At 39.7% G+C, this 13,145-nt stretch overlaps 1 protein-coding gene across 1 annotated transcript in view; it reads left to right on the forward strand.

Annotated features, from left to right (window-relative positions):
- TRDN (triadin) overlaps positions 1-13,145 on the forward strand; it is a 207,467-nt gene that overhangs the window by 169,786 nt on the left and 24,536 nt on the right. The window contains exons 22-23 of the mRNA XM_063295963.1: positions 10,430-10,462; positions 10,561-10,599. Of these exons, the coding sequence (XP_063152033.1) occupies positions 10,430-10,462; positions 10,561-10,599 (72 nt within the window). The remainder of the gene's footprint in view (positions 1-10,429; positions 10,463-10,560; positions 10,600-13,145) is intronic.

The raw sequence follows: 13,145 nt of genomic DNA on the forward strand, positions 1-13,145 counted from the left end.
ACCCTGGAAGGACCATAAATTTGGCACCTGGCATGTGTCGTCTGGGTGGATGCTCCAAAGTTGGAGTGACTACTACCAAGAAGGCCTGCTGTCAGGTAGCCACTTGACTTCCACATGGAAAGGCACTTTAATGAGGGCTCCTAGGAAGAAACATAAGGGAATAGGTAAGACTACATGAGAAGAAGTATTCCTTCAGCTTTTGTGATCCCAAGCCATGAAGGACTTTATATATGATTGGTAGATTGATTATGTGCCATCAAGTTGATGTCAACTCTTAGTGACCATGTAGATAGATTTTTTCCATGACAATCTGTCCCTAACCTGGTCTTTCAGGTCTTCCAGCAATTCACACATCACTACTGAGTCCATCCACCTTGCTGCTGGTCATCCTCTTCTTCTCTTTCTTTCCACCTTTCTCAGCATTAGAGCCTTTTCTAGAAAGCTAAGTGTGTCTGAAGTAGGAAAATTTTAGCCTGGTCATTTGTGCCTCGAGTAAGAACTCAGGGTTGATTAGTTCAGTGATCCATTGGTTTGTTTTCTTGGCTGTCCGTGGTATTCTCAGGAGTCTTTTCCAACACCAAAGTTCAAAAGCATCAATGCTCTTCCTATTCTGCTGCTTCAGAGTCCAACTTTTACTTTCATAGAGTGTCACAGGGAATACCATGGTTTGCACTATTCTGATCTTTATAGGTATAAACATATCACGTAATCTGGATATCTTTTTCAAGACTTTTGTGGCTGCTCTACCAAGTGCTAGTCTGTGGTATTTCTTGACTGCTTGTTTCTTTACTGTTGACTATAGTATTACCAACATCTCAAATTGGAAATGGAAATAAACTGGGAGCCAGTAAACATATGTCAGACCTACGCAATCTGGTCAGAATCCCCAGTTCCAGTCAGTATGCTTGCGACAGTAATTTTGTACTAACTGAAGTTTCCAACCCTATTCACGGATTGTCCTATGGTGCAATAATCTAGACGAGAAGTTGTGTGGATTCTGAAACAAGGACATCTCTATCCCAATAGGGTTTAGTTAGTGCACAGCCTAAACTACTAATACTGCTACTGAGGATAGTTGGCCTCTAAAGATAGATATAGATCTAAAAGCTTCCCAAGCTACAGACCTAATCCATTAGGAAATGCAACAATTCACCTAAACAAAAACCAGCCATTGGGAGCACTTCTATGTTCTGTGGATTGTACTTCAGTGTATTGGTCACATCCAGTACATTATTGTAGTTGGGCACTGATTAAGCAGTGGCTCTGATGGAAAGGATAGCTAGAGCTGCATGTCATCAGCATATTGATAATACTTCACTGTAAATATCCAACTGACATCATTCAGCTGTTTCATATAAATGAGGGCTGGAACCTCAGAGTGTAGATTGTGTAGCATTAATTGGAATCCCCCAACACAACCTTCAAGTATGAGCAGAGCCATCATAAAGCTATCCATACTTAAATTACATGCTTTCTCTGGAAGGACACTATGGCCAATGGCAGTTAATTAATTAATTGCTCAACCACCAATCAACAAATACAATAAACAAGTAAAAGCTGCTAAAATATCTGGCAGAATCAATAAGGTTTGCGCTCACCCTCTTTCTCTCCCCGTGAAGATACAGCAAAATATACAGTTTCATTGCAAAAATCAGGGTTAAGTCCAAACTCAAATGGATCTAGAAAATTTCAGCTAAGGGTATCTGGATTTGATCAGCCACACTTTGGCTTTCTAAGCAAAGAGAACCTAAAATAACCTATAAATGAAAAGAGGATTTTATTCTTATAAGTGTACATAGAATAGCTGTGTTTATATGATGCTACCACTACCAAATACTTCCTTCCTTTGAGCAACGCAGCTGCAATAACCTACCTATGGCTTATTTTGCAGTGGCTATGTCACAAGAATCATATGTGATGACTATTTCTAGTTGGAATAAGCCAGAAAGGGGAGATTTATGTCTTTTCAGAACCAGGAATGACTGACCAGGAATAGTCATTCCACTGGATTTGCATAACCTGGCCTGTAGAAAATAAACCAGTGAGGTGGGTTGGCCACCAAGTATTTCTGTAACTATACTCTATTGAGCAGTTGTTTTATTGTTTGAATGCACTCATAGTAGCAGCCATATTAATTCTTTCCACTCTCTGGTTTCCACACATATGCATTGATAGCCATTTTCAGAATGTTCTGAAACACTATAGACCAGTGTTTCTCAACCTTGGCAGTCAGCATGGTGGCTGAGGAATTCTGGGAGTTGAAGTTCCCACATCTTAAAGTTGCCAAGGTTGAGAAACACTGCTATAGACTATGTCTTCTATAGATCCTGGAGTCCCTGAACATTACTATTTGTATGACAATATCTAAAGTCCATTAAATGTCTTATTATGGTACTGCTAACATTGCTGTTTCTAAAAAAAGTAAAGGGCAAGGAGAAAGGATTATGCTGGGGCACCAAATCATGTCTGGATCACCAACATTCTTGAAAATTTGGATATTACTGCTCATATATACTGTCTTAAGCTTCCTTTCTAAATTCTTACCTCAAAGTCTCCCCCATCTACCACAGTATTGTTCTTTAGGAGTACTTGTTTGCATAAATAAGGTCAATTGTAATAATCATCAGCTGTTGTGATTGCAAGTTTCAAACCTTCCAACATCACTGAGTATACCAAAATTGATTCATGGATATTGAGACTTCTGCTTGAACCAGGCAGGGGGAGTAAGCTAGCTATAGGAAGAAATTTGCTGACTACTGAGAAACCTTATTAATATAGAAATAATACTGATGAGACTTTGATTTTAAAATATGTGTGATTTCTTAGTCTTGACGACAAACTCTTTCTTAAAACATATGGGAAAAAGGAAACATAAAACGTATTTATTCTGTCAGCTTCTAGCAAAGCCACTCTAGAGACAAGGCTGTGTATTAGAAAGTCTTTTCACATCTTGCCTTGCTGTCAATTGATAGCAAGCCTAGTTTCTCACAAGGAAGGCTTGACACCTTCCTGATTGTTTCACCAACTGTTTGAGATTTGGGGAGTTTATCTTCTAAGTATTCCCCAAACACCAGATGGGCCTGTCTCCTCCCTCCTTCCCTTTGCTTCCTGAGCAATCACCAGTATGAGCGATCTCCATTCTCCATTTTCAAGCAGCTTCAGCTGATGTTGGATTGAAGAGGATACTCTGTGCAATTTGTGATATGGAAATTATATGGATTCTGTGCTCCATGATTCTGTGGCAGGAGATGAGGCAAAGCAGATCCTATTCAGCCACAAGAAGTTTGTAAAAAAAGAGACCTATTGTTGTTTAAAACCATTTGCCTGATCCCCCTTAGCTCTACTGGGGAAGGTAGAGAAGTTTTTCCCCCTATTAATAGCGGAGTGAAGAGGACATTAGTAGAAGTCAGGAGATAATACAAGATGACCTCCACTGTACCCAGTTACACTGCATGTAATTCATGCAGTGATGCTTAGATAGCCACTACTGATTAAACCATGGAAAAAATGTTGAATTAATATACAGCAACAATTAAAGATAATAAAATGCTTACCATATGCAGCCAGATAACATGATTAATGATGTTATTTATACATTAAACCAAATACTTAATTATCTGATTACTAATACAACATTGAATTGAGTTCTCAGCTGTGTTGCAATAGTTCAAAGTTGCAAGGTCCCAGCACGCATTAAGACATTAGTTATATGGGCAAATACTATTTTTCTGTTGATATTCTGATAGAGTAAAATTAAGAATTTCATAGCCTCAGGCCATTTTTTGACAGGGCAGTTGCAACACTAAATGGATTGAGCTTCCCACTGATGCCATTGCTAGGGGCTTACTGTCATGCTATATCTTGGTTTTTCCTGCTGAATTAGTGAGGGTCCCCCCCCCAAAAAAAAGAGGGGGGTTGCCAGCAGGAAACTGAATTCCACACATATGCATCGATAGCCATTTTCAGAATGTTTTGAAACACTATAGACTAGAGAGCTAGTTTGGTGTAGTGATTAAGGCACCGGGCTAGAAACCAGGAGACTGTGAGTTTTAGTCCCGCCTTAGGCATGAAAGCTGACTGGGTAACCTTGGGGCAGTCATTCTATCTCAGCCCAACTCACTGCACAAGGTTGTTGTGGTGAGGAAAATAGGAGGAGGAAGGAGTATTAGGTATGTTTTATATTATTTATAAAAGTAATAAAGATGGGATAGTAAATAAATTAAAAAACTCTTTGTTTGGAAGTAGTAGTGATATTGTTTTGCATAAAGTGATCTACAGTATGTGGCTATTAACTGGGATAGCAAACTTGTTCTGCTTCCCACATACTGGTGATCCACAAAAGAGGAGAAATAGAGGACTAGGTAAAGGGACCAAAGTACAAAATTGTGAAGAAAGATGTATTATGGTATAATGGTTCTGTGCCCAAAGAGCGATTGATTTATTTTATGCTATCAAGTCATTTTTGACTCCTAGCAACCACAAAGATATATTTTTCTCCAAGACAATCTATCCCTAACCTGTTCTTTCATGTCTCCCAATGAAAGAACACCACTGTAATTGAGTCTATCCACCTTGCTGCTAGTCATCCTCTTCTTCTCTTTCCTTCTACCTTTCCTAGCATTAGGGCCTTTTCCAGAGAGCTGAGTCTTCGCATAACGTGCCTGGTCATCTGTGCCTCGAGTGAGAACTCTGGGTTGATTTGTTCAGTGATCCATCAGTTTGTTTTCTTGGCTGTCCACAATATTCTCAGGAGTCTTCTCCAACACCAAAGTTCAAAAGCATCAATTCTCTTCCTATCCTGCTTCTTTAAAGTCCAACTTGCACTTCCATAGAGTGTCACAGGGAATACCATGGCTTGCACAGTTCTGATCTGTGTAGGTATAGAGGCATCACAGCTCTTGAATATCTTTTCCAAGGCCTACATGGCTGCTCTGCCAAGTACTAGTCTGTGGTGTATTTCTTGACTGCTTGTTCCTTTACTGTTGATGGTTGATCCTAAAAGGCAGAAGCTACCCACTACTTCAGTATCTTCATTGTCAATTCTAAGGCTGGTTGTTCTACCTGTTGTCATTAATTTGGTTGTCTTTATATTTAATTTTAGTCCCATTTTTTCACTGTGCTCTTTGACTTTCAGTACTAGGGCTTGCAGCTCCTTTGCATTTTTGGCTGTCAGGGTAGTGTCATCAGCATAGCACAGGTTATTGATGTTTTTTTTCCTATAAATTTAAAGCCACACTCATCTTCTTCCAATCCAGCTTCCCTTAATATATATTCTGCATATAGGTTGAATAAATAAGAATAGAGTATGCAACCTTGTCGCACTCCTTGGCCAACCTGAAGCCAGTCTGTTTCACCAGGTTCTGTCTGTACTGTGGCTTCTTGACCAGTATATAAATTTCTCATGAGGACAATCAGATGTTCCTAGATTCCCATTTTTCTAAGCATTGTCCACAGCCTGACATGATCAACACAAGCCTTTTCTATAATTGCACATACTGACTTCTTTTTGGTATTCATTTGCTTTTTCAATTATCTAAGGTGCAATGAGTGAAGGAGGTAAAAAACTGAAAAGTTTATTCAGCAACATTCAGAGGATTTGTCCACTAGGAGGCAGCAGCTTGAACAGTACAGAGACAGAATGGAAAGACAGCAATAACTGGATCTAGCTTGTAATTGTGGTATGCCACTGGATGAAGACAGTCACCATGAAGTTGAACAAGGACACCAAGGGTTATACCATCATGTTCATGACAATACAAGGCAAAGGGTAAAGAATAACTAGGAAGACCAAGGGCAGGAGCAGAAACCAATGCCTGCTTCAGTTGATGAAAAACTTGGTCATAGTCCTCAGTCCAAGTAAAAGGGGCATCTGTTTGACAAAGAGATTATAGGAGTTGAATTTGAGAAACAAAGTCAGTAATCCAGGAATGACAAAACCTAACCATGCCGAGAAAAGAATACAATTCTTTTTCATTGGCAGAAGGGTGATAATTGTAAAATAGCCTGCACCCAATAAGGGGATAATTGATGCTCAGCCTGATGACCCAAATGGAAAAGTTGAGACTTAAAAACATAGTTGCAGCCTCTACAGATTAGCTTTGTGTCTATTGTCCACTAGATGGCACAAATGTACATAAGCATCATCTCTATTCCCCAGCCAGGAGGTCATCAATATATAACAAAATTAGAGCTTTATATGGGAGCAAAAGGGTGGCTAAGTCAGCACAGAGTGCAGACAAGTCCAGTGTAGGATTCTCTATGTAGTTCTTGGAAATTCTGGTCACACGAGTTGCTCATTATTAAAGGCCAAAGCAAAAAGATAATGTGAATCATCATGTAAAGTACTGAAAAGAATGGAGAACAAAGGCCTCTCGTTATAGTTCAGTAGCAAGGGATGGGAGCTCTTCAGTAACAGCTCTAGTCATGGAAGATTGAGGGATTAGAGGAAGAAGTGCATGTTCAGTTTTTGAAATAGGACACAAGGCTGAAGTTGAACCCCAGTGAGATGAGTTGCTGTTTGTATACTGGGATTCTCTTTCAGCCCCAAAAGTGACTCTAGATGATGAAGCAGTTTCCTTAAAGGAGCAGGTTCATAACTTGGTGGTCTGCTTGGACATGAGGCTCCTTTTGGAGCAGCAGAGAAAGGCCATGGCTGGAGGGCCTTGCCCAGTCTCACCAGTTGTAGCCTCACCCGGGATGACAGGACCTGGATACAATGACTCAAGCCATCCTCACCACCCATTTAGACTATTGTGACATAGTTTACATAGGGTTAAGTGTAAGGGCCTAGAGCACCGCTGGAGGAAGACAAAGACTGAATTCGACCAAACACAGGTTAGAGCTGCTATTAAGGCCTACCTTGTGGCGATAAAAGCGCCGAAGCGTTAATACTTCTCCACTCTTATTGCATCTGCAGAATGCTGCCTGACAGCCCTGTTTAAGATCACTCAATTCCTTTTGGGGAAGGTGGGCTCAGTGACCCACCTATAGGGCTGTGCAGAGGAATTTGCTGAGCATCTGCAGGACAAAATCGCTTGGATCCACTCCAAGTTAGACTCCACATGAGGCTTGGTCTGGAGAGATACCAGGGGAACGGGCTTACCCAGTTATCTGGGAGCAGTTTGATCCTGTTGGACCTGAGGAAGTGGACAGGATTCTACGGACAGTAAATGCCACCACGTGTCATCTAGACCCATGCCCCTCCTGGCTGGTAAAAGCAGCCTGGGAGGTGACATGTGGTTGGGTCCTTGTGATGGTTAATATATCCTTGGGAGAGGGGGTGTTCCTGGCTACCTTTAAAGAGGCGTTGGTGCACCCCCTCCTCAAGAAGCCATCACTGGACCCTACTGTTCTGGACAATTTTCGTCCAGTCTCCCACCTTCCCTTTTTGGGGAAGGTGGTTGAGAAAGTGGTGGCTTTGCAGCTCCAGAGGGTCCTGGAGGAAACGGATTATCTAGACTCCTTTCAGTCAGGTTTCAGGCCCAGTTATAGGACAGAAACGGCATTGATCACACTTATGGATGATCTCTGGCAGGAGCGGGATGGTGGCAGTGCATCCATCCTCACTCTCCTTGATCTCTCAGTGGCTTTCGATACCATCGACCATGGTATCCTTTTGGGGCGTCTCAGGGAGTTGGGGGTGGCGTCATGGTCTTGCGCTGGTTTACCTCCTTCCTCCAGGGCTGGTCCCAGTCAGTGGTGATAGGGAGCAAGAGATCCGACCCTCGGCCCCTTCTTTGTGGGGTGCTGCAGGGTTTGGTACTCTCTCTGCTCCTTTTCAACATCTACATGAAACTGCTGGGTGAGATCATCTGTCACCACGGGGTGAGGTATCATAAATATGCTGATGATACTCAGTTGTACATCTCCATCCCGGGTAAGGTAAGTGATGCTGTGACTGCCCTCTCACGGTGTCTGGGGACTGTAGGGGTCTGGATGGGGAACAACAGGCTTCAACTGAACCCTGGTAAGACGGAGTGGCTGTGGGTTAATGGTTCTTCCGTATTTGGGACATTATCATCTTTAGTTCTGGATGGGGTTGCGCTGCCCCAGACAGACCCGGTGCGTATTCTGGGGGTCCTTCTGGATTCACGGCTCCTGCTTGAAGAGCAGGTGGCAGCCGTGGCCAGGAGACGCTTTGTGCAGCTACGTGCTGTGCACCAGTTACGCCCTTTCCTGGATCGGGAGGCCCTTTGAACAGTCACTCATATAGACTATTGCAATGTGCTCTACATGGGGCTACTCTTGAAAAGTATCCGATAGCTTCAGCTGGTCCAGAATGCAGCCATGCGAGCTGTTTTTGGTCCCCCTCGAAGGGCATGTGTAACACCGCTGCTGCGCGAACTGCATTACCAGTATGCTTCCAGGTCCAATTCAAGGTGTTGGTTATCACCTTTAAAGCCCTACATGGCATGGGGCCAGGTTACCCGAGGGACCGCCTCTTCCCCATTACATCAGCCCATCCCACCTGATCGCACAGAGAGGACACGCTGCAGACCCCATCTCTAAGACAGCTTCGGTTGGCGGGGTCCAGGAAGCCAGCCTTCTCTGCAGTGGCGCCTTTCAGAAGAGTCTGAAGACCTGGTTCTGCCACCTCGCTTGGGGCGAAGAGGGAAATAGATCTACATGGGGATGGCTGCTATAGACCACTCTTCCCATACTTGGACTGTTTTAGATTCTTTTGCCACTTGGACTTTTTATTTTTTTACTCTTATTTATATTATTTATTGCTGCAATTTTATATTCTATATTTTATTCATTGTATTACTGTTGTTTTAATTGATTATTGTAAACTGCCCAGAGTCCCCTGATGGGAGGAGATGGGCGGGAACAAATTGGATGGATGGATGGATGGATAGATGGATAAATAAATAGATAAATAGATAAATAAATAAATAAATAAATAAATAAATATCATATGGAAGTATCAGCTGCTTTCTTGGAGGTCAAGGCAGCCAACGTCCTCTGCAATAGCCTCCCACTTGAGGTCAGATTAACTCCTATGTTGGCTACCCTCTTCCAATGAAGCCCAGTTGTTGATTTTCTGCTTAGCAACTGCATCACTTAGCAAGCAAGTTGCTGGTTCCAATTGTGGTCACTAAGTGAGGACTACCTGTATTTGTTTCTTTCATTTCTCATTAGTTTGCCTCCAGGCTCCTTATCTGAAACCTTTTGCTTGCCTCTTCTTTCCACATTAATATCCTCTCTACATATTTTCATTTACTTTCCTATAATATGTGTATATGTGTCGTGTGTATATATCTGTGTGTATGTACACACACACATACACACACACTGTGAGATCCATAAGCATTTTGCATACATTGGGCAGGTCTTCCCATTGAAAATCTGGAGCCACCTGACATAATTTCCCTGGAAGCAATAAGAACTGAGCTGGACTCACAGGCTCTTATGAGTTTCTGTCATGAACTCTCATGATTTTCGGAAGGAATGGGGTCTCTTGGTCTCAGTTGGCACCCTTACCTTCTTTGCACAATTCTCTTCAAGCCAGGATCAGAAAAGGGATTGACAAGGGCAAGGTGATAAGAGCAAAATCATTCAGTGATGCCAGATCCTGTTTCGCCAACTACTTATCAATCACTGTTTCTGATCCCACTCCTGGTACCACATTGTTATGGAATAATGATTCTGAGCCTAATGAATAAAGGAAACCAACAGGTCAAGAGAAAAGTTTGTCCAGCAATGATCTTTGGATTTATCCCACAGAATCAGATACCAGTATTGGGGTAGTTACAGTACGTATCAATGAGTCCATTTCTCATTGTGTCCATTTCTCAACTATATATGATTTTGCCATATATAGTTAAACTGTAGAAAGTTTACACGTACAAAAGTACTTTGTTCCCTATATGGTCTTTTCAAATGCTGAAGAGTCAATTCCCCCTTTTTAGGATATTCTGACATGCGTACTAATTTATTAGCTTGGTTTCCTTGTATATGACCTGTCTGTTTAGATATAAAGGAGAAGGACCTTTATTTTTCTCTATAGGTGATTTGCCTCTAAGGCAATAGGTTTTCAGTTTACTTTCTTTTAATTTTTTTTGTGTGGGGGAGGGGAAGAGATTTGTGTTCTTGTGAGAAAGTGAGGGGGTTGGACAAGACATTCCTTGTTTTCTGGCAGATAAGCAATGGTTAGCTAAGACATTTCTGGATGGGCAAATTGTGATTCACCCTTGGTTCCCTATAAGCACTGTAAATTTGCAAACAAGAAAAATATCTGTCTTATATCTAAAACAGACCAACTGCCCTTTCAAACTCTGCTTTGTGTTAATTGGGGAATGAGAAGGCTCACTTCTATAAGTGACCTCAATCTATCATTTCATTTTCTGTTATATATGGAAGTACTACACTGTTTACTAAAAACACTTGAGGGCAGGAATAATGTTCTTGTTTTCCTCTTACTTTCCAGAACCACACAAGAAAGAAAAGCCGATAGAAATAGGTAACAATGCTCTATTTTCTCACCTCTGCTTCCCTGAAGCATATTGATATAATATGCTATTGAAAATTTATCATAACCCTTTTGCCCTTTTATTTTAGCAGACTGGCCAAAGAAGGATGCACATGTAAAAGAACCTGGTAAGACCTGGGTATTTTTTTTTTTTTGCAAATTATACTTTCTGCTTTGAACACTTCGTATTAATTAACACAAGACCATTGACATGAGCATGTCACAGAAGAAGAAATTAAGTAGTGAAATAAAATGGCATGAAAAATAGACTACATTCTGTTCCTGTGGGTTACTTAGGACTAGTCCACACAGCCCTCTGTACGCCTCCTCAAAATCACCCATATTCTGGCCTTCAGAATAATTCCTGTAGTGTCTTTAATCCATTCATTCAGTCTGAGTGGACCATGTCTGCATATGTGATTATATTTTTCTTACTCTAATTATCTCCAATATGGAAGGCATTTGAAGGAGAGGCTAACAGTGAAATTGTTGGGCTTCTTATAGAATTCCATGCTTTTATCAAACTTCGTCTGAAAATACGTCATTTAAAATCCTTTGTGTCTCTGTATCATAAATATCTGTGAAGTCTGTCAGCTTCTTTCAATATTGACGTTCTACTATTTGGGAATGTATCCACTCTGTTATCCATGACAAGCAATTTGCTTTCTGATACAATATAATTTTTGAAGAGCAAGACCATCTCTGTCTTTTGAATCTTGTAAAACTTTTAATTTAACTCAGTCTTTTCCCACTGCATATAAATTTGCTGACAATTTCTTGCCATTCTTATAAGGTTCTCTCTGAGATTGCAGTTGATGCTATTTGGAACAAATACTTGATCTTAGGTAATAAATTCAAGTTAATGATTGCATTTGATCATAACCAAGATGACATTAGATTCCTCCACCTTTTGAGATCTATTTTGATTTCTTGCTATAATTTAATATAGAGCATTCTGATCTTAAGAATGAGGGAGGGACATTAAGAAATATGACAGAATTTGAAATGTTCATACAAAACCAATATCATCCATTAGGGCACATGTACAAACTCCTACTTAAATACAACACAGAGACAGAAGAAATAAAAAGCCTTATGATAAAATGGATGAAAATTTCAAAGAGACAGTCACAACACAATAAAGGGAAGAATTATGGATTAAATCCCTAAAATTTACTCCAAGCTACAATCTAAAAGAAAGTTGGTACAAAATGTTTTACAGATGGTACACAACTCCATCAATTATTTTCAATATAGATAAATCATATAGTAATAAATGTTGGATATTTCTTATCTATTTGATTTAATCTTACAGGTGTCAAATACCATCTCCAAACCAATTTTAAAAAAAATTCCTTTATCCTTACAGACATAGTTTTTAAAATGCGCATATCCCATATCTTTCCCCAACTCTGATTACTTATTTGTTGTGTTAAATCATAATCCCATACTGATTTAAGATAATCCTGTTGATCTTCAATTTCTAATAATATCTTATGAATTTTACTTGTTTCACTTTTTATAACTATATTTTCTTCTTTATCTTCTCTCTCTAAAATCATCTTGTATAACTGCTACATTCTTTATTTTCATTTATCCACTTCTTAATCCATTTCTCTAATTGTGTATGATGAAGCCAAGATATCTTTCTTCCCCTTAATACATCTCTTATTCGATCTTTACTATTCATTTCTTTCACCCAATCCTTTATTTGAAATATTTTCTTCTCCCTCAATTCCTTTTCCAATTCCTTCTTTAAATTTGTAGGGAATTTTTCCACCATCAACATGGGGGTCATTGGGGAAACAACTGGCATTAATTTTTCTTTATATATTGTCCAAATCCTTAAAATAGTTTTTAAAAAGGGGTTCTCAGCTCTTTCCAGCCATTTCTTAATTGGTTTATTAAAAAAATACATTTTCCAATTTCCATTCCAATTCTTGCATTTCCATCTCCATCCATTCAACTCTCCTTGTCCTACCATTCCATCTATAATATATATTATTTGATTAGCTATATACTATAATCTTAAATTCGGGAGCCCCAATCGTCCAGGTTTTTGAGGCTGATACCATCTATTTTTATTCACTGGCACTTACCTCCACATGTGGTGGAGTTGCAAACAGGCTCAGAAGTTCAGTTGGTATTTAAAGAGATAAATGAGATAACTGGGATAAATTTGGAGGTATGTCTGGATATAGCATTGTTACCAATATATGACAAGGTTAGATGCACTCAAGCTTCTAAAGATTTAATTACAAATCTTTTGATGGTGGCAAGATTAATGATAGCTAGAAAATGGAAGGTAAAAGGTGATTATCAAATAGAGGAATGGTATAAAGAAGTGTGGGATATTGCAATTAATGATAAGTTAACGAGTAATATTAAAGTTAGAGGGGGGTTACAGAGTTGAAATGATTTTGCAGAGATATGGAATATATTTATAGAATTTGTTTTATTAAAAGGGAAAGGATGTACACTTTCACAAGAATTATTATATTTCTGGAAAGAGGAATGATTAAGTAAAATAGTGGTACTGGGGGTGGGGTGTATGTTCTAAGGTTTTATATAATTATACTTATTAAATTTATATGTAAAAGTAATAGAGGTTGGATATAAGTTTATAAAGCTATGCATGTACAGTATGTGTTTAATAAAATAAAATAAAAGGTAA

The sequence above is a fragment of the Candoia aspera genome, chromosome 1 (assembly GCF_035149785.1).
Source record: "Candoia aspera isolate rCanAsp1 chromosome 1, rCanAsp1.hap2, whole genome shotgun sequence".
Taxonomy (NCBI): Eukaryota; Metazoa; Chordata; class Lepidosauria; order Squamata; family Boidae; genus Candoia; species Candoia aspera.